Here is a 24,038-nt window from a genome sequence, read left to right as displayed (position 1 = left end):
CAGACACAACATTGTTATGCATGACTTTTTAAATTTTTTGCATAAAACTCACGGCAGCCTATGGTGCTAAGAACTTAAATAATGTGCGACAACAATACAACTTCAAAAAAAATGAAAATGTAAGAGGTTTAATATATATGAAGCCTAAAGACAGTTGATTTCTTTACAGGTTAATTTGCAACCCTCTTGAACGGCTATGAGATAAATGGAGTGTGAGCCATAGATGATTAGTGCATAAATCAAATTCAAAATGCACATCATGTTTACTTGTTTGTGGCCTCCTTTATATTATTTTTATCAATTTCCCATTAATGATAGTCCATGGTCACACATTCTCGATCAAGTTAATTAAGGCTTCTTCTTCTAGCCTCACATTCATAAGGAACCTCTCTCTTTATATAGAATCTAGTTAGATCTTTAATGGAATAATTAAGTTAGTCTATTAATAGAAGATGTTGATAATTGACCACCTCTTAAGTCCATTGCAAGGACACATTTGAATTAGCCCCTTAAATCTATCTTTGACTTCATGCTAGTGATTATTTACCACCTTTTTTGGTGAAGCCTATGATTTGACTAAACTAATGAGGCAGTTTAGCTAAAAGTGAAGTGTTTAATTATGGAGATTATGTTGTGATTTATCCGATTGAAAGATAGTAATGTTCAACCATGATCTATATTAGTCACTTTTTAATAAAGAAAGTTTTGCTTTAGTATTTTGTCAACTAGTCATTTTTTTTGTTCCAATTCTTGGAGGAAATGTTTGTTTACACGAGCATGGATTCTCTCCCGTGGCTTTTCCACCGAATAAAGTTCAACTAGGATAATTTGGACCATTCAATTATGTTTAATAATTTTGATTAGATTTAGTTGATCGAAGTGGATGATTAGATTCCACAGGACTTTTATATCACCGTAGAGGATCTGCTCTCATATTTATACGATTCATGAGTTTTCAACTGAGACTCAATAGTAAACAGTGTGACAATAGGTTGTAGAAAATCATATATCGAACTAACACAATTGTAATTTTTGTGTGTGTTTTTTTTTGTTTTTTGGTAATAAACTCCTAGACACGTCTCTTCAATTCCTTGTGTCATCATTGCAACTACTATGGGGATCAATTCATCCCATTCCCATCCACACATTAAGCCAACCCTAGCTCATGACCAATGTTCCCTCTTATGACACACTTAAACAGTTTAATATTCGATTTCATTCCTATAAAGACAACAAATATCCAATAAGACATATGCTTCCATAATATATAATGAGTGAAGTTGATAAGAATTGTTCAAAATGCTTGGACTTATTTTAAGTACTCATCATGCTATATGTGAAATTAGTCATGATAGAACAATGTGCTTGGAATATTGTACAAATTTCCAAAAGGTAGACCAAGACAAACTGGCACTTGGAGGTTCCATCACTAGGTTTTGGGACCCAATATTTGGACAAAAGAATCTCATCAAGATTAATATTCTCTTGCTTGTTGAATCACTGAACTCTTGTTCAATGAAAAAGGGCTTTTAGTAAATCTAAAGTTCAGCCGTGAAATAAATAAAGTCTGATCAAGATATTGTTTCACCTAAAAAGTGAATTCAAATTCTTTCGAATAATCTGTTCTTTGATGAAGTTTATTAGTCACTTGAATCGATTGACATATTTAAAAATCAACTATTTTATTCGCACACAAAGCAATAGAGACGGTAAGAGAGTAGGACCCAGAAATTGGGTATAGTCATTAGTTAAGAGATAGGGCATGCACATTATTGGAGTAAGCTTCTCATTAATATTGCTTAATTTAGAATCATACTTTCATGCAGGCTCACATTTTTTATCCAATTAATATCTTCAACTTGATTATTTTCCCGCATTATTATCATCAAGTGTTAGCCTCGGTTGTACCTTGTTTTGATGGTTGTAAACAAATTTTCAAGAAATATAGAGGTTGCTTATAAGATTTGATGGATGCTTTCTAGGGGATTGCTATGGGGACAAATTCTTGAAGAAGTGGGCAAAGATTCTAATGATTGCCGATTGCACTTATTATTTTTTTTTGGTACATTTCACTTATTATTTTTGAAAGTGAGCCAGAATTAACAGCGCAAATGAAATGTAACATAAATAATTAATTTAGAAAAGAAAAAATCTAAAGCATCTATCCATGAAAAATGTCAAACTTAAAAAATATTATTGACCGTCATTAAAATTTATGATAATTTTGAGCAACAATCTACGGCGTATCATACAAAAATTATTATCTTAATTATTATTTTTTTGATAATCAAAAGATGAATTATAAGGAGTAAAATGTATATTCAACCCTTACAATTTGATGAAACTCCATTATATACTATGGAGACAAGTTAATGGATCATCTTAGGTTATACCAGTAAATATCAATCAATGGAAGTGCATGTATAACCGAAGATGGATCATAACCAGGGGCGGATCCACATATGCATGAGAGGGTGCAGCTGCACCCCCTGGATCTTCACAATTTACACCAATAATCCTTTTTTATTAATATTTGCACCCACTCAATTTTTTGTTTTGCACCTGATTCAAATCAATTGCATTGCATACACAATCCAATATTTCCTAACATAGCCCCACTCACTGTCCAACTCCTTATTCACTCATCCTCTCCCTTCAATTTTAATTTTAATTTCCAATTTTATTAATTTTCTCATAAAGGCGTGCAAAAACCTAAAGGCATGCAAAAAGTGTCAACCACAGTAAATAAATTGTAGAATTTCTTTGTTGTGTTTGCTTTAAAGTTTAAATAATACTCTATTATTACTTTGACAAATCTAAACTTGATTGAACTGAACCAAACTAACATGATTTTTATTGGTTTAGTCTAAATTTCGTATGAAAATATTACAAAAATCAAACCGACTATTTTTTATTAGTTCATATTTCTTTCTTTTAAAAAGTCGAACTAAACCGATGTGAATGAATACTCCTTGAGAGATAAATAAATAAGCGAAAGAACAATGTCATAGGAAGAGAGATAGTGGTAAAATGTGATGTTGAATTCAGTGGTGATTGACGCTGAACTTGGTAGGGAGGACCACGGTTCGATCTCCTGCAGCTGCGATCAGAAGGGGGCTGGAACCACTTGATGTCAAAACTGACCCCCAAACCGGATTAAACTGGTGGTGAAAACAAAAACAAAAATGTGATGTTGAATGTATGTGTAAGATTAAAAGGTGTTTAAATATTGTAGTTATAAATTTTAATAGTCTGCACCCCCTGAGCTAGGGTCCTGGCTCCGCCACTGATCATAACCATTTGCTTATAAATAAAAATAAAAACTATGCCTGATGTTTGTTTAAGCTTAGGATAATCGTAACCAAAAAGAAAAATTATCATCAAATTTATTTTTATAGTAAAATAAGTTTAGGGTTAAATATGTTAATTAGTTCTTATAAATATCTCAAATTTCGTTTTTAGTACGTCCATATAAAAAATTTCAGCAAGTTTTGGTCCCTTAAATATTTTCTGATATGATTTTTCGTCCCTGTTTTTCAGTTAACTCGTATATATCATTCAAAATTTTTAAAAATTTGCAATCATCATATTATATGAATCTCTCTTGCAAAAGTTTAATTTTTTTAACAAATGATGAATTAAATATGAATTTTTTAGTTTTTACTTTTTAGCACTTAAAAATTCATAAATAATTCATTATGTTAACAAATTATAAATTTTTGTGGGAGAGATTATTATAAATATGAATACAAAAAATCATTCAAAAATGTGAAAATACACAATAGTTGATTTAAAAGTAGGGACTAAAAGTTGCTGATTTTTTTTTGGTACAATGCTGAAATTTTTATAGACCTAGAAACAACATTTGAGATTTTTTTTTATTATTCCAACATTTGAAATTTTTATAGGGAGAAAAACTTAACTCATAGATTTATATAGAGAAAGAAAACATTAATAATTTATTATAAAAATGGAATAAAAAATATAACAAAAATAAAGTTGGGAAAATTCACAAAGACTGATTTTTAAAATAGTGATGGTCACGGTAAAAAAAAACAACATATCAACAATTGATCAAAATGATAAGAGTTTTAAACCATTTTTATTCTAACTGACTAGTCAACAAAAATAGTCAAAATAATAAAAGAATTTTCCTAAATTAATTGGAGTAACAAATTAGCCTTATTAGTCAACAAAAACTCCAATTCATTGACCAATTCAATGTTTAGCAATTAGCATAGTACTACTGCTATAATGAGACGGACAATTGAAATAATTTTACTTTTGACTCATTTTTATAATTCTCTATGTTATTAATTTGCGAGTTTGACTTTAATTTTTTTTTTTTGTAATTTTTTCTATATATTAATAAATATATCATTAATTTCGTCAAAAAAATAAATATATCCTTAAATAGATAAAAAAAATTGGTTTACAATTTTATTTTATTATTATACTTATTATAATATAAAATATGTTCATAAATATGTTAGTAGATATAATAATGAAATATAAAATTTAATATAATAAGCAAAAATATACTTATCATAAATTAGTAGGTAATTGTGTGAAATAGGTGAAAGAATCATGGGTCGTCGCAAAATTGAGATTGTGAAAGACCCCTACATGAGGCAGGTCACATTCTCAAAGCGTCGAACCAGCTTATTCAACAAAGCAAATAAACTGTCTATTTTGTGTGGAGCAGAAGTCGATGTTGTTGTGTTTTCTCCAAGGAATAAGCCATACTCTTTTGGCCACCCAAGAGTTGATGTTGTTGCGGCCAAGTATCTTCAACAAGATCCTAAATCAAGTGACTCCCAAGGAGACCCCTCTTATGATGCTTCCAATATGGAAGAGTTGAATTTAGAACTTGCTGAGGTGTTGGACCAAATTTGTGAAGGTGAAAAGGAGGCAAAGAATCGTGATGAGATCCTGAAGCAAAATAGCATGACAACACTCTCTGAGCTTGAAAAATTGAGAGATTCCTACAAAGAGCTTCAAGATTAGGTAAAATTTCGTCTTAATGATCTCGAGATATCAGAATATATGATGCTTCTTGCTAAGGAGCCAGTGCTGGGGTTAAAGCAAAATCTGCAAAAAATAAGAATAGAAGAAAAAATTGATTTTTTTTTTAGCTTGAAAACTAATTTTAGTTTATGTTTACTTTTTTTTAAAAGAATAATTGATATTCTCTTGTCTCTTTGTAATTTTAATTTTGTTGTTTATGTTTTAAAGAGAGATTGGGAAGAAAGTTCTATGAGTGGTTAATAAAATGTTTTTTTTTTCTTTTCAAAAAGAGGTTGGTAGCAAAGCACTAACCAACCCAAAATATATTAGCATAGATAGATACAAAAGCACGGTGGAGGGGATATAAAACCAAAACTCCATCAAGTATCAAAGTTGGAGTATCAAAGTGTTTTTTTTTAATTTAAATTTTTAGTTGGTAAAAATCAAATTAGATAGGATTTATAATCCTCTCATACTATGCACACAAACCGCTATGAAGTATTATGTGTGCGTGTTTGGTTTTGAAATATGAAGCACTGTTAAATTTTTTTGAAACACAACATTTAAACTTTAGAATTCTAATATATTAAAACAATGTTCGAATTCTAGAATTCGAATAGTACACAACTCTTCAATTTTTTCAAACCTCCACGCCAAACCCTAAAAAGTCCCTCAATTTTTGGTGAAGTCTTACACTGTGTTTGGTTCTAGAGAAAGAGGAAGGAAAGAAACTGAGAGAAGGGAAAGAGGATGGAAAGGGCAATCTTCCCTTGTTTGGAACAAATGAAAAAGGAGAAGGAAAGAAAGATGTTGGTAGGCCCCACACCAAAATAGTTTCCCCTCATAATTGGACGGAAAGGAATAGGGAACCCATTTTTTTGTGAAAAAGACAAAACAGCCCTTAAGTTTAAAACCTTATTTCCAATACTTGCCACTAACAGTAACAGCACATGCATCAGTGCATGTACTAAACAACTGCAACATTATATTATTTTGTGTTTTGACCGGACCGGATATATTATTTTGTTTTATCTATTATTAATATATTAAAATCCATTACAAGTTCCTAATTTATCCTTATTACTTTTAATCACGTTGCAAGTTTTATATTTTTTATTATAATTTTACTAAAAAAAATATTTAAAAAAATATAGAAAGATGATATATCCTTAAAAGTAGGAACAAAACATATTATATAGATAGAAACAAGACAGAACAATCTATACATAAAAATAGGAAAAAAAGAAACCGCATAAAAATAAGAATAAAAAAAAACTCTATAAAAAAAACACATAAACAATATTTTTCATAAAAAAACATAAGAAACATAAACAATTTTGTATATAAACGAAACATATCCAATATTACTACAAAGTTTACTACTAACCATTAATAATAATATAATAAAGTTAATTAGTATCAAACAGACTTACCAAATTATCCTAAATATTCTTAATAAAATTTCTAACTTTTTATTAAGAATATACACGAGACCATTATTTGTCACTGAAACATCAAAAATTGAATAAATAAGTTTACAAAAAATACTAATTAACACAATAATTTCACTTATATTTTAATAATATTATATAACAAATTTTTAAATATTTAATTTTAAAAAAAATTTCTATATTTATATAGTAACAAACTCAAATATTGATAAAAGTCTATAGAACCGTACGAATGCACGAGTCTCTAAACTAGTTTTAAAAAAAAAACAAAGCATTACGTTAATACAGTACAGTAATCCAACCACAATATACTGCAATAATGCCTATTTTAATTTTAAAGTGTATAAATAAATAAGTAATATCTCATTTTTATATAAGGGTAGGTATGTCATTTACTAAATACATCTTTTTATTTCCTTTCACTTTTTATTCACTTTCACTCATACCCTATGTTGCACGGGTACTCCATTTTAGACTGAGTACCGGTACCGGGTACGTATCGGGTATCGGTACGCGTATGGTACTCCCCCGGTACGCACCGACGCCGTACCTAGTTTTTTTTTTGTTTTTTGCAATGGGTACACGCGTGGTACACCAATCCAAAAAAAATACGGTTTTTTTTTCTCCTTTTTCTTTTACTATTAGTTTTTATTTATAGGAAGATTTACGTTTTTTATTTGTTTATAATATAAAAGTGGTAACTATTGCTAAAAAACAATAACAAAGTAGCTGCCGGGATTATTCACTCATTCATTGAAAATGAATAGACTCCATTCAAAGAGAGATGAAGATCTAGTTTTTATTCATACCAATCTTCGTCTTCTCTCAAGAAAGAGAAATATTAATACTTATAATGAAAGTGCAACAAAAATGTGGGATATTCGTAGAGATGAATGAGATTTATTTAATATATAGTTGATATTCTTGAAATTACTAGTCTTTCTCGCGGTGAACCTAACTACAGGTGACTCTTTTTAGTGATGGCGAAGAGGGAAATTATTGACTCTTTTTGAGCTAATTCGTTTTTAATTTCATATTTTGATGTTTCGAACAATTTAAATTACATTTAAAGTGTGGTGTGATATTTTTTATGTTTAATTATTTATTTTAACAATATAACTCTATTATTTGATATATATAATTATATTTTAAAAAAAAAATTATAGGGACGTACCTGTACCTAAATTTTTCTAAAAATGACGTACCCCGTACCGATACCGGTACCGTACCCGCACCCGGGCAACATAGCTCATACCAAACAACTACTTTCCATTCACTTTCTACCCACTTTCTTTCCTTCAACATTTTTTCCTCTTAGTTTCTTTCCTTTCACTTTCCTTTACCATCCAAACAAAGCCTTCCAACACACAAATAAAGAATCAATGGACTCCACAAACATCTCATTAAGTTGAATGCAAAGGTAACGAACACAATCGAAGCATCAAGGGGCTCCACACACATCTCATTAAGTTGATTTTTGCATACAGTTCACGACTGATAACAATTTTACTTTATGGGATGAGATAATTGCACGAGTTTGAGGTGAACCAAATTGAATTTGAATTATAATATGTTTATTGTTTTCATTACGATAGAAGAAGAAAAGTCAAAATGACAATAAAATATGTTTATTACAACATAAAACGAATTTACATAAAACATTTGATAGTTTAATGACATCAAAATTAATTAAAAAAAATTACACAATAGAGAGGATTTGACTAAGGTCTACCGTAGACATCCTTCAAGGAATAAAAGATGAAGCAACCTAGATTTTTACTTTTGGAGGCAAACAGGAGCATACGAAAATCTCTTGTCCACATAAAGTTGACAAAATGACCACCCAACCTAGGGATAACTCTATTTGTGTTGCCATTTGAAAGCAACTCCGGAGCTTCCGTTCAAGAGTTCGTAACCTTATAGACTTGATTCAAACCTATACCTCGAACCGTGTTTTTTCCAAAATATGCGTTTTGTCAAACCCCAAGACTCGAGCAAAGCATTTTTGGCTATCAAAGGGGAGCGCGAGAACGTTAGGGGGCGCAAAAAGAAGGACACAATTAAATACTCGGTATGGGCCCTTTAAGGAATAAGCCCAAATAAATAGGTTACATTTTCAACCCATTTTCTTTCAAAAGTGTTGGCCCTTGTGTTTATGACATTTTTGTTTTGTTTTGAAAAGTTGTGTTTATGACATTTTTGTTTTGTTTACAAAAAGTTGGTAATCCAGGGAGCATAAAACCATAATTTACATCCATTAACTGAAAAATTACCAAATTATATAACAGAGGATATATAAAAAATAGGATCATCATGAACGACTTAATATGCAGAGGATTCATGTCCATACATATATGGATATGCTTATTTCATTTCTTTTGATCAATTTATAACTGAAAAAAAAAATAGTATTGTATCTAAGTTATTGATCAGGACAAATTGTTCAAAAGAATTTTAGTTCGGTTATTGAAAAAAATAAATTGGATAAGATTTTATTTAACTCGTAACTGAACTCTAAATTATTAAGGCATATTTTTTCTAAGAACCAGAAGGTTAATACTAAAAAAAATTAGGGTCATGCTAACTAGTGCTTATATTAGAAACAACATCGGGTGTGGGTAGCTCAATTTGTTGAACTAGCTGGGTCAAATGTTATAATTGAAGGTCTAAGATTCAAATCCGAACAAGGTGTAAGAAAAAATTAACATAACACTTTTTATACATTTAATACCATAAGCGGAAAAAAAATCTAATTAAATAAAAGAACATTATATTGAAGAAAAAAAAATCAAGATCATAGAGAACTTTATTTATATGATAAAAAGGAAAGAAAATCTTACTTTAAAAAGTATACTGAGCTTGCCATGAAAGTCGTAGATAGTATTTTAATGGGCCGAACATGGCAACTATACCGAAAGTCCGACATTATAGATATTTCCCAATATTTTTCTCAATCAGTCAGTTATTTATTTTTACAAGATTCCTCAATCCGTGTTGTCCTCATTCTAATTAGCCTATCTGTGTATTTTTTTTAACAGCAAATATAATATTATTAATAAGCAAATCTCTGCACAAAACGAGCTGAAATCTGTAAAAGAGGAACTACAAAAACAAAGACACCATATATAAATGGAACGCCGATGAAAATACCAAGATAAATACCACCTAATAGAAATCCACCTCTAATCCCATTCGCCTGTCCGTGTATCTATTTTTTTCCAAACGATTTTATTTTAAATAACATATTTTTCTTGTGTTACTGTACTGATTAATATATAAATTAAATGATAATCAATCATTTAAAAGTCGACTTTTTATCCTTTTTATTTTTTTCGGTTTATGAAACTAATGAGAATCCATCCTAAAAAATACTTATCTTTACAAATTTAATTTTGGGCGTGTAAAATTTGATTTTGCTTTCATAAATTGATTTCATATTATAGCTTCTAATTCTAAAATTTATTTTTACATTGAAATGTATTCTTTAACTCACTTTTGTACGAATATTTAAACATAAATCAATTTATCTTCAATTCAATTTTAATTAAAATTAATTCACTCATTATCAAATTTTTTTCAACATAGAACTATATTATACATACACTAAAACTCCCTACCTTTAAAATCAGTTAGCAAGGTATGACAATGGGTGAGATTTGTCGGAGGGGTTGGGATGTGGGTGGTGGGGGTTGTGGTTGGAGGCGTTTGTTGTTTGTGTGGGAGGAGGAGTTGTTAGAAAGGTGTTGTGGTCTTTTAAATAAAGTGATTTTGCAGTCTAATGTGCTTAATAAGTTGCTTTGAAAATCCCAATACTCATATGTTTTTTCGATCAAAGGTGATTATCAATCTTTAACCCAAAGAGTGGAGGATGTGGAGTTGGAGTAGAGTTTCATAGCTTTGGTTGGAATAAAGTGGTGCCCATAAAGATGTTGGTGTTTGCATGACGTTTCTTGGCAAATCGAATTCCAGCTCGTGATAAACTCTTTAAAAGAGCCATTCGGAATATTGATGCTCAACATTGTGTTCTGGGTTGTGGTTTTGATGAAATGTTACGACATCTTTTCTTTGTATGTGACTTGTCACATAAGGTGTGGTGTTCTTCAATGGCTAGGTGTGCAAAGTGTTTTAGATAATATTTAGGTCGTTCATGCCCAACTGTTTAGCGGTTTACTGATTCGTTTCTTGAATTATAAGAATTGTTTTTTAGCTATCTGCTAGCGACCATCTGGATCATCTGGATAGTTCGTAACTTTTGATGTGGATCTAGCAATTTCCTAAATACAAATTCATATTTGCCTATTTGGTGGTGGTTCAAAGCGAAATTAAAAGATTTCGATTGTGCATTTAGTTTATGGATCTTTAACCCTTTGCTTCAATTGAGTTTTACTGATTTGTGACTTTTATTTTTTATTGTGTTTAGCTTTTGCATATCTTTTATATTTTGACTTGAATTTAGCTTCTATATTGTGTACAATTTGTGCTAATGAAGAGAGTTATTTTTATATAAGATTCTTTGGTTGATTTTTAAAAAAAGAATTAATCGAAAAAAATCAAAAAATTGCTTACCACACACCCCATATAAAAAGAGAGAATTATGGGTGTAAATGGGGCAGAAAAATCCAATGGAACCAATGATCCAAACCAATGGAAAAAAATGATTTTTAAGGTTCGAATCAAAAATCGAACTGAACCATAACTTAAAAACAACACTCTTAGATCTCACTCACAACCGCAACACAACACTCATCTCACACATGCATCAGTCGTAACACTCTCACACTCTCACTCATCTTAATTTTATCTATAGTTGTATTTTGTATTTAATGGTAAACTTCATCTATGAATTGTATTTGAAAACCTATGAATTTATTATTGTCATGTTGTTTGAATTGAAACATGTCATTGTCTTTTTTTTTATGTATGATGATAATTGATTACATCAAATGCTACGTGTGATTGAAAAAACCATAGCAGATAATATATCGAAAAAAATTAGCATAAAATACATAAAAAAAAACACTGCAAACCGATATCCGAACTAAATTGATTTGCTTTCATTATTGAAAAATACCAAAAACCGAATCAATCAAGAATTCATTAGTTCGGACACTAGATTCACCAAAAATGGATCTAAAACCTGTCAAATTACAACCTATAGAGGATAAATCAGATATTTCTTTGGACTTTTTATTTTTGACAAAGATATTCCTTTGGACTTTTTGTTTTATTAGAAAATTAGAAAATAAAATAATGAGTCAAATATTTTAATATTTATTTATTAATCTCTCATTCTCTCTCCTCTCTCTCTTTTTTTTTTTTTCCTTGGTTTTAATTCTCTCTCCTCTCTCTTATCTTTCTCTTTCATTCAGATTTCAATCTTCTCTCTCATTTTTCTCTCTCCAGAAGGGCAAAAAAACCTAAGACCGTTTGCACCCACCAAGTAAGTTTTCTCTCTCTCTCTCCTCTGTTTCTGTCTCTCTCCTCTTTCCTCTCTCTGTCTCTCTCTCTCTCTCTCTCTCTCTCTCTCTCTCTCTCTCTCTCTCTCTCTCTCTCTCTCTCTCTCTCTCTCTCTTTTTTTTTCCTCTCTCTCCCTCCCTTTAAAATTTGAATAGATGGGTCCTTTTTTCCCCTTTTGAAACCTCTTATAAATATTTTTGTTCTGTAAATTTGTAATCTAGCTAGATCTATTCAAATTTTGAAACCCTAAATTGAAATTTGGGATTTTTCACCATGTTCTCCATTTCTGTGTATTCAATTTGGTTCCTAGCAAATTCAAAATGTCGGAATTGTACCAACATTCAGATCGCTGGATTTCCATTTTGTGGTGATTAATTTCATCAAGTTCCAATTTTTAATCAGAAATGGTACTTTTAGATTCATTTGAACTTGATCTAAGGATCTGATTTTAATAATTATGCCCAATTTTCAATATTTATTTAGGGATTTAATTGGGGTTAGTGTTTTAGGATTAAGCTCATTTTCAAATCTAATTGTATGGTTTATGTGTGTCATTGATCTATAATTTACTTTACTTGTTATATGGATTATCTATATTGATTGTTGATGAGCTTAATTTGTTGAGCTTAATTGATTCCAGTAGAGTGTTGGTTAGTTATGATTTTAACAATTGACATCGAAATTAGATGAAAAAAGGGTTTTTTTTAAGTGAAATTTTATATGATTCTATGTTTTCTGTTGCATGTAGTTATCATGGATGATGATGTGCTGAATATGCCGAATTGGGGTTACTATGAACCGTTCAAAGCGGGGAATCTCGGTCTAAACCTCATGCCTGGTATGAATGATCGTGAAACGAAACCATTTTTTCCTCCTGGTCGTGATCCAGCTATGTTAGTTGGTGCAAATGGAACTTTTCACCCTCGAGATGATGTTGCTGCTGTTGAGTCTTCGAATCCATTGAACTATGGAAGAGATAATTGGATCAACCAGAGACCTAGGTTTTATAATATGCAGGTCAACAATCCAAATTATGCTGTTCCTCCTGAAACATCGCAAGGACCCTCCTTTCCGTTTATTCCATCCGCTGTTACTGATCCACCAAGAAATGAGAATGTGGATGAAATTGAAGAATTAGCTGTTAAGAAGGAAGGTGGCAAGGCGAAGAAAAGGAAATCTAAGGCTGCTCCTACTACTCCAAAAGCTAAGAAACCCAGGAAGCAGAAGGATAATAGCAATGTTTCAGGTCAAGGTGTGAAACCACCGAAGAAGACTGTGGCACTTGAAATCAATGGAATTGAAATGGACATTTCTGGTCTACCTGTTCCAGTTTGTTCCTGCACCGGGAATCCTCAGCAGTGTTATCGATGGGGCTGTGGAGGTTGGCAATCTGCTTGTTGTACCACAAATGTGTCAATTTATCCTTTGCCGATGAGCGTCAAAAGGCGTGGTGCAAGGATAGCTGGGAGGAAAATGAGCCAAGGAGCATTTAAAAAGGTTTTGGAAAAGCTTGCGGCTCAAGGTTACAATTTTGCTAACGCTATTGATCTGAAGACTCACTGGGCTAGACATGGCACCAACAAGTTTGTCACTATCAGATAGATAGATAGATGCTGCTGTTGCTGAGTTCAAGAGTGAGCATGTTTTACCTGTACACACAACATCTGTGTGGTTTTTCATTGAGATGTTGAATTATGGTCATCCATAAAGTTTCTGTTGTGGTGCGTCTACCTAAGCTTTGGATATTCTAGTTCTTTTTTCCATCTTCGGCTTATTTGACAATGACCACAGTCCATGTTTTATGGGGTTAAACATTTATTTAGATGATTTATTACTAGATAGACTATTATCGGATTATACTCATTCACATTTAATTTTAAATCGTCGATATTTTGCATTGACGAGATTGTTATTTCAACTGTGTTGTACTTTATATTAATGACGAGTCATTTTTCATCATTCATTTGGCTTAATGGTTCGTCAATTATGTGCCAACTTTGTTTATATGAATGATTTAACCATTTTTCTATAGATGTGTGGTTGATACAATGCTATAAGTGGAAGCTGCTTGAAATCTGCTGCATTAGTTGTTTTATTAATTTTTTGGAGAATGTTAACTTGTGCCCTTAAGGGCACATGTTAAGAAGATAAATATGGAAAAAATTTATTGAATTTGTGGTGTATTAAATTATCTAAACATTAAATGTTTTCTATCATTAAATGCTCTATTTCTATTTTTAGGTAGCTTAACATGTGCCCTTAGGGCACAAGTTAACATAACCCTAATTTTTTTAGTTCAAGGTCTAGCAGAACATGGTTTAACCTCACAATTCCTTTTTTGAGGCTATACAATAGGGACTGGAGTCTATCTTGTACTATAGTCCCATTCCATGTGATACTGATGAGATCTAAACCAAGGACTCATAGGATTGAGACATCAGTGCCAACCATTGTATCCCTTGTACCCAGTGCTATTGTTAATTAATTCAGTGGTCTGGTTCCTTGAATTATCTAGTCACTTATTTGTACTACTGTCTTTGTAATATCCATTTATAGCTCAATTTTTAGTTTAGAGTATAGTGGTAACAGTTAATGAAAAAGGTGTGCCCCTAATTCTTAGTTCAGAGTAGTGGTTGAGCTACATATTTTATACAGAAAAGCAGAATATTTTCAAATTCCCTCTCTTGATAATTGAAAGGCAATAGTCTCTTAATTGTACATAGTTTGATACATGAATTGAAGAAATAGAGTTAAGGGAGATCTGTTTAGATCATAGTGTTTGCTTCCCCTGTTGTACCGAGTGTTTATATCCTAGCTTCTATAATACGGAGTATCACGATGATATTGCTCTAGACATGCCAGTAATAATGTTTTAGTTAGCACTAGTGATGCAAATGGTTGGCATCATTTGGCCTTCATAGCATATGTTTGGTTTAGCATCTACCGATCAATTATCTTGTTCTGAGGCACCCCGTCGTAAAAATAATGAAGTTGGAAATTATAGGTTTGAGTTAGACGCACGCAGAAACAAATGTAGCACTACTTTTATTGAAGTTAAAAAGGAAAAATATATAATTCACTTTAGGTGTTTAACACGAGCTTTTCAGACACTCCAAAAGTTAAATGTTTCCGTACCTTATAAGCGTATGGTAAATAAATGGATTATGCATAAAAGTTACAATGATATTAATAAATCCCAGACTTCCTTTGAAAGCTTGACTACATGACAAGGAAAGAGCGAGTTTCGTAGTTCGTACCAACAACTCAAACTACCATTCATAGTTTAGAAGAAGAAGCATTACTCAATGGATTACATTTTACAGGAACAACAAAGAAAAGAAAGGAAGAATACAACATTAATTATTTGATAAGATGACAATGGTAGGAACTATGAACAAATAAACTGGATGTTATTGATGTTTGTTTCAATGGTATCATAAAGAATAATCATATAAAGTTTGTTTTGGTATCAATGTGCCATCAAACATTATTAGCTCAGGGTATCCAATCTATGAAATTTTCAACTTCAAAACAAGATAACATATCAAATGTAAGGGGAAAACTGAAGGCAAGAAATTCTCATTTATTTCAGTATCTAATTGTGATATAACATCAAGAAGAGTAATAACACAATTTCAAATGTAACAAAGTTTCCTAACACAGAAGTTGGGTTGGGGGGATAACAGATTAATTCTTCTACAAACTAATTAGGTCTGGAAGAGATTGATTAATGTTAACGTGACAATAAGGTACAATGCTATATGATTCCTCAAAAGGGTTAGTTGTTATTACAATACTACCCTTGTCACCATTGATGACACTATTTCCTTTGACATCATTAACCATTATGTCATCAAAAAACACCTCCCATTGATGAGTAATCACAGTTGTTAAACCATTTTGTGATAATTCCTTGCGCTGCAAGAAATCTCTTACCACAATAGCCTTGTCTTGATTCTCCTTTTCACCACCACAATCATTAATACCCTCCAAGCTTTTCTTATCATAATAAGCACCCTTAATTACCTTCTCAAGATCTTGAATATCTTCATCAGAAATTCTTTCAATCTTAGGACATTGAGAAGCATTAAGGACACCAATATCCCTACAAAACTCAATGTAACAAGCCAATTCATCCCCTTGAATAACTGCTTTTTGCAAAATCTTTAGCATAATACAAGCTTCCGTTTTCGCACCGACATCATAAATCCTCATCAACACCCTTGCAATCTTGTTACAAAATTTACTATAAACATCAAAAATCTCAACTATGATACAATCCATTGCTTCAAGAATAAGACCAACATTCATATTCACATTCCTTGGTTTGATTTGCAAAAGCATATCAATCATTTCTTGCAAATTTTGCAACTTCTCTAGCTCTTCCATCAATGTCTCTTCAACTTCCCCCTCCTTATTATTATTATTATTCTTCTTCAAATTCTTAACCTCGGATGAAACAAAAACCGATCTTTTATCCAAATAAGCGAAATAAGAACGGACAAAAGCATTAACACCATAAGCTTTTGAAGGATTCAAATAACCATCATTGAAATTTGATAAATCAAATGGTAACCTACCCATTTTTTGTACCACAGGGATACCAATGCAGAAAACTCCATGAATGAGCATTAATCCTTTAAGAGCCACAACCCAACTCTTAGTTTTTTGCATTCTTATAGACAAAGCCCAAACCAAAGGTTTCAAATACAAAGGAGATGTTCTTAGCCATTTAAAAACTCTTTGAACATTCTTACAATCGATGCGGTTTTCGTCGTGGCTTGTAGCTTTTATTATAACAGTTTCAAGATCAGGATTACGCCATGGACCTTTTCTTGAAAATTTTGCAGCCCAAATGCTGTTCTTGTCTTTGATAACTCCTGTTGCTTGTTTCCAGACCCTCATATCAATTTTGTTTCTTTAATTTCTCTGTTATTTATTTATTTTTTTTCCCTAACAGCACTTTGATTGATTGAAGAATCAAAGGGTTAGGAGGGTGATGGTGATTAATTTCACCACCAACACCCTTTTCTCTAATATCTTGAATCTTGTTCTTATTCTTGTTCTTTGTTTTGTGTTTGTTTTTTCAGTTTTTGTTGTATGTTGTTGAATTTTTTGTGGCTAGGGAGGACGTGTGGACATGATGAAGAATGAAATATAGTAACAATAATAACAATACAACAAACAAAGTCTTAATTACTTTCTTATTTGATTTGTCCAATAATAAATAAATGTATTGTATTGCATGTAGTTATTGGTTTTGTTTATTTTTGGCTTGTGTTAATGTGGTGGAAGGTTGTTATTATTACATTTAATTTAGGTTAATTTAATTTATTAATTTATTGACCATATATATGTTGGCCAAAAATACACTTTACTTTCATATTCTTAGAAGTGGGTGAGTTGTCATCATGTGAACATGAATGTGAAAATACTAAATAAATAATGTTTGAGACAGAGTTTAATAAGAGTGGAATTGTTTTTGTGCAAGAAAAGGAATTTTCCATTCTTATGCTTGTTGTCCTATATGGCCATCATTCATGATTTCATGGAGACTATTTTAGGCAAAGATCCTATACACACATTTTTCATGGAGGAATGTATTCAGAGAAAGATACTCTGCATGCATTTATTGCGAGTTTGCTTTCATGATTAACCCATGATAGTATGGTGATAATATTAAAAAAAAAAACTATGATTTAGCTAAAGTGAATAGTAATAGTTTGGAAAAATCTAAATTTGATTTTTTATAAGAACACTTTTTTTATTAAATTTTACTCTTTCAAAGTCAGACTCTTGTTTATAGATAAGGATTGAGGTTCGAATATCAGATACTCGTTCTTCTCCAATTTTTTAAATATAAAATGTTTGATCTTTAAAAAAGTAAAAAATAGTTTTTTACATTGAAAATGATAATTTTATAAAAGTGGAATACATCTCTTTTTAATAATTTTCAACTCGATTTTTATATTTGTTTCTTTAACAAGTTTTCTTAATAACACTCCGCATTTTTCTATAAAAAAATCTAAATAAGAGGTGATAAGATATTCCTTCACATTTTACTCCACTATTTTGCTAAAAATGGTATGACATTTATCTATTGATCACTTTTTTGAGATCCATAGTAAGGAGCCATTGAAAAAATATATATAGCAATTTCACTCGGATAAGTTGGTGTGGAAAGCAGAGAAGAATGGTATTTACTCGGTTAGAAGTGCGTATCGTCTTTGTGTTGAGGAGCTTATAGACACCTCTCATCTTAAAAGACCGGGCTGTTGGTCTAGCATTTGGAGATTGAAGGTTCCTCCAAAGGTTAAAAATCTTGTGTGGCGAATATGTCGGGGATGCTTCCCAACTCGCGCGCGACTTAGAGATAAAGGAGTTCAATGTCCACCGAACTGTGTTGTGTGTGACGATAATTATGAAGATACTGTTCACATTTTATTCACATGTCCTTTGTCTATCCAAGTTTGGAGTGAGAGTGACCTCTGGAATAGAGTTGAAGGTGCTGTTAACACAACTAGTACCGCACCAGAAACCATTTTTATGCTACTGCAGCAGTTAAATTTGCAAGAAAGTGCTCGGATGGCGGCAATCATGTGGAGTTTATGGAAACACAGAAACCTCAAACTCTGGCAAAACACTACAGCGACATGTGCTCAAATAGTAGAAAAAGCTATGCAACTGCTTGATGCGTGGGTGCAGGCCAATAACAGTAACATGTTAACACCGAATTCTGCAGATATGGCAGCAACAGAACATGGTAATTCGGCCGAATCCAGCAGAAGCACGGTCGGGCTGATGGCGTGTAAGTGGGAGAAACCGACACAAGGGAGGTACAAGTGTAACATTGACGCGTCGTTCACGACTCAATTTAATCGAGTCGGTATTGGCATGTGCATCCGCGACGACGAAGGTAGATTTGTGCTCGCAAAAACCATATGGAAATCACCGATATGTAATGTGGATTTAGGCGAGGCGCTCGGTCTTTTGCATGCTATCCGGTGGATTCAAAATCTGCAAATTGATAATGTGGACTTTGCTATGGATGCCAAAAATGTTGTTGATCAATTCCATAATGAAGGGAGTGTTTTAACAGAGGTGGGGGATGTGGTAGAGGAATGCAAACGTCTATTTAGTTTATATTTTGAAAACTCTCGTGTTGAGTTTACTAAGAGACAAGCGAATGAGGTAGCTCATGCTCTTGCAAGGGTAGCCCCATCTCTAGCTAGCTCTAATATTTTCATTGATGTACCAACATGTATTCGTGATTTAGTTATGAATGAAATGCTATAAGCAACCTTTATGTCAAAAAAAAAAAAAAAACTTAGAGGTCATCAATTATCAATAGATGTTTTTTTTTACATATTATTTCACTATTTTACTAAAAATGGTAGTATAAGATTTATCCCTGAATTACTTTTTGAGATCCATAAATGTGCTCCATTGAAAATAACAATTTTGTTTGACATTTTTCATACATTTGTATCGTATAATTTAATGAATTTAATTAATATTATTGACAATATAAATATTATTTTTAGGCCGTCAATCAATTATGATCAGCTGATCATTAAAAAAGATTTATTTTCAGTATCCAACTTAAAGATTATCATTTATATAAAAAAAATAGTTAAAAGTATTTTTTTGAATAAAAAATTACTTAAAAAGTTGTACAAAATGGTTGTTTATGATTAGTTGGTGGTGTATAAAATTTTACACTAGCTTTATATATAAAAAAGTTATACTTATAGTGAATTAAAATCATTCTCTAATCTTTTTTTTATTAAGGGGAAAAATAAACAGACAACAAGAGAAATTAACGAGGATGCTGTCTCAAGACACCGGTTGCAATAATGTCCTAATTTTTCATATCAAAGATGAAACTAACGATAATGTCCTAATTACAACCCTGAAATTATGTCATGATGTAAATAGGGAAATCAAACTAATTAACTAAACCTTAAACGGAACTAAAAACACATAAACAACAACCTCCTCGATCTGACTTTTTCCCTCTACTCAAAAGCCAAGTAGGAAATAAAACATTGAATGGATTTTGTATGCTTTTGTTTGGACTAGGAATTAAGTGATGTGTATTTGTGGTCCCTTGGGTGGTCCTTCTTTGAGTGAAGCTGAACAAGATTGGTCTTTCTCTTTCAACAAGAGGTACTCTGAGTACTCTCGATTTGGGTTATGAGCATAATCCAGACATGGTGGTCCTTATTATGGCCTAAGTAGCTATCCCTATGCCCTTTGCAAGGGTTGATTCAGGGTGGACCTTTTCCCACTCCAATGTCACTTTGGATGTATACATTCAGAAAACACAGATTTTTACCATTTAGATGTGTATTTTCAAACAAAAAGCATACAAAAAAATAAGCATCATTTTATTATTTTTGACCAAAATCATTTTACTAATACATATTATTTCATTATTAATTTTTCTTTTTTTTTTCTTTTTAGTCTGAGTCCAAACAATATGTCCAAATAATGCGTCCATATCTATGGATCTGGATTTCCTACAGTAATAAAATCACGCAGTTAGTCGCTGATTTAAATCTGGACCGTTGATCTGTAATCGGACGGTTTCAATCATGCAGCACGGATTTCTATAATTTCCCACAGTTTAAGATCTCAACCACTCAGTTTCTATAATTACAACGTTAAAACTGTGTGGATTTTTACACCATGAAATCCAAAATGCATATCCATGCATGTATTTATAGGTTAAAACTGTGTTTAGAAACCTATGCGTGTATTTATAGGTCAAACTTTGCATGGATATGCATGAAGAGTGACAATATTCCACTACGTGGGTGGGGTTGAAAATAGTACGATTTTAGTACTATGCTGAGTTTTTATTAACTGAGGTCATGTGCTAAAGAGAACGTGGTTGTCCTTCCCTTAAGTAAGCATATCATGCTTGTTAACATGTATCGGAGTTTTACGCCTTTGAACTTTAAGCGTATTGGGCTTAGTCCGGTCCGAACTAGAACTAGCACATACTAAAAAAATGATTGAACAACCTGTTTATATATACTATGTTCTGCATGTATATATACATGTAAAATAATGTAGCTAGCTTTGATATGGAAACTACTACTACAATAGTAATTGTATAGTACTCCACTCCACCATTGCCTTTACTTTAGGAATGCATCGTAATAAACAAACGGCAATTTGAAAAGTGTGAATTAAAAGACAAAGGGGTGGCCAAATGCCAATGACAAGATAACATGTTTTGCTTTCGGCTCTTTCTTTCTCTTTCCCCTCATCTCATTTTCTATGCTTTGTTTCATTTTCCTCTTTATATTATACTAAACTATATGGTGTCATGTAACTTAGCAGCAAACACAAAATCCTTTGGCTATTATCTTCTCCTGTAAAATCCAAGAAAAGCAGAAAGTGTATGTAGAGAGTGTTGGAGAGTTCGGGGGAGCTCGGGACCACAAGAAAAAGACATTCCAATCCAAAATCTTAAGGCATTATGTTAATAAGTTACATCTCTTATAAATTCAACATTCTTTCCAAACATAATCGATGAAGGACTTAACCATTCACACTTGAAACACAACATTCTCTTCCCAAGTGTGAGTTCCCATATCCTATAGTTAATCCAATACCAGGATCCACTCCCGCTCTCCCACCAAGCCGAACCACGGCTCTGATACCACTTGTTGGGGGAGTCCGAGGGAGCTCGGGAGAAACAATGAGGCCAATGCTCACCACAAGAAAGGGAGACACCACATCTCCACCCAAAACCTTAAGACATTAGATTAATGGGTCACCTCTCTTATAAATCTAACATTCTTCCCAAAGATAATCGATGTGAAACTTAACCACTAATCCAAGGGAGAGAGAGAGAGGGTGGGTTGGTAAGATTTTCAACCATACTGCAGTAGACTGCTACCCTTGTTTAAAAGAAGAAAAAAAAGACATGCCTCTGATTCGCCAAGAGACAAGGTCCCATCTAAAAAAACAAAACAACAAACAGAAGATAAAGCAAAAGGTTCAAATTTCAAAAGCACAACCAAAATCCCAATGGGAATCTTTCTTCCTCTTCAACCGTGCAGCTCTCTCTCTCTCTCTCACACACACACATTACACATCACATATTCTGTCCTACTGCTTCTTTTTATGCTCTCTATTATCTCTTTTTCTCTCTCATTCTCAGAGAGACAAATCTTAACATAGACAGACAAACCAACATTTTCTCATCAGCTTCATTCTCGCATGTGCTTTTAGATACTATATGTTTATATATGGGATTTTCATGTGAGGATCACTTTGTAAGTCCTCTTACTCTTAACTAACTATGCCTATTTTTCTTCTCCATTAACCAAAAGGGTAATTTGAGAATTTTTTCGGTTTTTTTTTTATCTTCTCTGCTTCTGTTCATCAAACACATATAGTAGCAGTCTGTAGATTCATTCTATAATGTATTCATGAAAGATATTTTTGTACCAACCAACTAATTTTGTACAATATTTTAGGAAGAAAAGGACATGGAGTTTTCCTTTATAGATGAAACTAGTGAAACAACACAGAACAGTATCATCATGGAAGTGTATCATCATTATCATGGGGTCGATAACACAGATTTCTTCCCAGTTGAACACCCTATGGAGCCACCAGACGAAGATCGTCCGGTGAAATGCCCTATGCCTCAATCTTCAGTCATTACTGTAAGCATGTGCTATTCATTCTTTTGTGATCTATTTAAAGATGGCAAAGCAGGTTTTGCATGGTAAAGAAAATTAAAGAATGCAGCATTGTTCTTTATGTTTGCTTTATGCTTTCCTGCACATGATATATTTCTGCATTTGCCATCTAGTTGTGTTCATATAATGTGTCACTAGGCTGAGGGACCAAAGTAGAAATTCCAGGTGGTGTACTTTAATATTACCAAAAGGACTAGAATCAGCTTTTATATTGTGTCTTATAGTTGCTTTAAACAAAGTAATTTGCTTACTTACACAGTACACAAGATATTTTTAGCCTGCCAATTTTTATATCTATCCAAATATCATTACACATTTTGGAGTAGGCCTAAACCCTTTGAAGCTTCTCTTTCTAGCTCTGAAAGAACAGGAATCTATATTCAAAAAGAATCCTAGGAGGACCATACTGGTTTGCTTTGAAACAAATCAAATGTATACTGTCATAATACATATATATATCACAGGGTATTTTCATTTTCTTGGTAGCAGTTGTCAAATGTCAGACAATTATTGATGAATGTTTGGCAATAATTTACTGGTTTGTCTGGAAACCATAAAAAAAGAAAGTACTGGTACAGTTTAAGAAAGAAGAGAACATTTCAATGCATTTTGTAGTTCATTCTGAAGTTGAGTGACAAATGAATATATAAAAAAACATGACTTTTGCAGGATGAAAGGAAGCACGAAAAAAGGAATGCAGATAGCATAAGGAAGAGAGGGGAGATATCTGGGACCACGACCGAGGGACAAAGAAGAGCTTCTGTGGATGCCCCAGCTCGAGGAGTGCGAAAGCGGCATCACACCCTCACACATGGATCTGGAGGAGACATTGTGATGACTCCACTGATGAGAATGCCATCTCTCCCTCGGCAGTCTCAGAATATCACTATCTTTCAAGTGCTTCAGCAACTGGACAAGTTTGAGTCTTAAGAACTAAATGTAATCACAACAGTCCATGCAAGGAGGGATGCATATTTTAATCATAAGCTAGGTAACAGAACTTCAAAATAGAGCAAGACAGCAAGCATTGGTGCATGAAGAACCCCAAGTTTTCATCATATATCATTGTCAAAAGAATGTATTTTCATGTTTTCTATTCATCAAGACAATATTATACTTTAAAGTGTTTTCAAATGAGCAGATTACACAATTCTAATTACCTGTTTTTATTTTTTGGATAGCCAAATCTCAGTAAGTTAATGATAATGTTAGTTTTTAGGATTTGAACTATATGAACCTCCTCCTTAAAACTCATTCAACATCCCTTAGCTCACCAACCGAGCTACCTACATGGATAATTCTAATAAATTGTTAAAATGCTAGGCATAGGATTTCATATAGATCAAACGTTCTTTGTCCAACAGACAAATGAAAACAAAAAGAAAAGAACAAAGACAAA

The 24,038-nt window shown here is 32.4% G+C and overlaps 4 protein-coding genes and 1 pseudogene across 5 annotated transcripts; 4 read left to right on the top strand and 1 right to left on the bottom strand.

The window, feature by feature from the left end:
- The first annotated feature begins 4,587 nt into the window (after window positions 1-4,587).
- On the top strand, window positions 4,588-5,260 carry LOC123914596 (annotated as a pseudogene).
- A 6,534-nt stretch (window positions 5,261-11,794) lies between these two features.
- LOC123916248 (protein BASIC PENTACYSTEINE1-like) lies at window positions 11,795-13,946 on the top strand. 2 transcript variants are annotated; one of them, XM_045967661.1, is made up of 2 exons: window positions 11,795-11,898; window positions 12,664-13,946. In XM_045967661.1, the coding sequence occupies exon 2, from the start codon at window positions 12,669-12,671 to the stop codon at window positions 13,515-13,517; it is 849 nt and encodes a 282-aa protein (XP_045823617.1). In that variant the 5' UTR covers window positions 11,795-11,898; window positions 12,664-12,668; the 3' UTR covers window positions 13,518-13,946. The 2 variants fall into 2 exon arrangements, with proteins under 2 accessions (XP_045823617.1, XP_045823618.1); XM_045967662.1 differs by lacking the exon at window positions 11,795-11,898 and adding an exon at window positions 11,933-12,322.
- Window positions 13,947-15,472: 1,526 nt separating this feature from the next.
- Window positions 15,473-17,107, bottom strand: LOC123916247 (putative clathrin assembly protein At1g25240). The gene has a single exon (XM_045967660.1). The coding sequence runs from the start codon at window positions 16,818-16,820 to the stop codon at window positions 15,612-15,614; it is 1,209 nt and encodes a 402-aa protein (XP_045823616.1). The 5' UTR covers window positions 16,821-17,107; the 3' UTR covers window positions 15,473-15,611.
- A 1,393-nt stretch (window positions 17,108-18,500) lies between these two features.
- Window positions 18,501-19,211, top strand: LOC123914595. The gene has a single exon (XM_045965796.1). The coding sequence runs from the start codon at window positions 18,501-18,503 to the stop codon at window positions 19,209-19,211; it is 711 nt and encodes a 236-aa protein (XP_045821752.1).
- A 2,782-nt stretch (window positions 19,212-21,993) lies between these two features.
- Window positions 21,994-23,798, top strand: LOC123913970. Its single transcript, XM_045964915.1, has 3 exons — window positions 21,994-22,207; window positions 22,412-22,603; window positions 23,309-23,798. The coding sequence occupies exons 1-3, from the start codon at window positions 22,181-22,183 to the stop codon at window positions 23,567-23,569; spliced, it is 480 nt and encodes a 159-aa protein (XP_045820871.1). The 5' UTR covers window positions 21,994-22,180; the 3' UTR covers window positions 23,570-23,798.
- The last annotated feature ends 240 nt before the right edge of the window (window positions 23,799-24,038 follow it).

This window comes from Trifolium pratense, linkage group LG3, assembly GCF_020283565.1.
Source record: "Trifolium pratense cultivar HEN17-A07 linkage group LG3, ARS_RC_1.1, whole genome shotgun sequence".
In the NCBI taxonomy this organism is placed as follows: Eukaryota; Viridiplantae; Streptophyta; class Magnoliopsida; order Fabales; family Fabaceae; genus Trifolium; species Trifolium pratense.
The sequence above is the reverse complement of the archived record's forward strand: the minus strand, read 5'-3'. Positions and strand labels throughout refer to the sequence as shown.

Bases quoted from the DNA above. Each gene is read 5' to 3' on its own strand.
- LOC123913970 (XM_045964915.1), top strand. From the start codon at position 22,181: ATGGGATTTTCATGTGAGGATCACTTT. The intron at 22,208-22,411 runs GTAAGTCCTCTT...ACAATATTTTAG, and splicing joins TTTCATGTGAGGATCACTTT to GAAGAAAAGGACATGGAGTT. The intron at 22,604-23,308 runs GTAAGCATGTGC...TGACTTTTGCAG, and splicing joins CTCAATCTTCAGTCATTACT to GATGAAAGGAAGCACGAAAA.
- LOC123916248 (XM_045967661.1), top strand. From the start codon at position 12,669: ATGGATGATGATGTGCTGAATATGCCGAATTGGGGTTACTATGAACCG.
- LOC123914595 (XM_045965796.1), top strand. From the start codon at position 18,501: ATGGCGGCAATCATGTGGAGTTTATGGAAACACAGAAACCTCAAACTC.
- LOC123916247 (XM_045967660.1), bottom strand. From the start codon at position 16,820: ATGAGGGTCTGGAAACAAGCAACAGGAGTTATCAAAGACAAGAACAGC.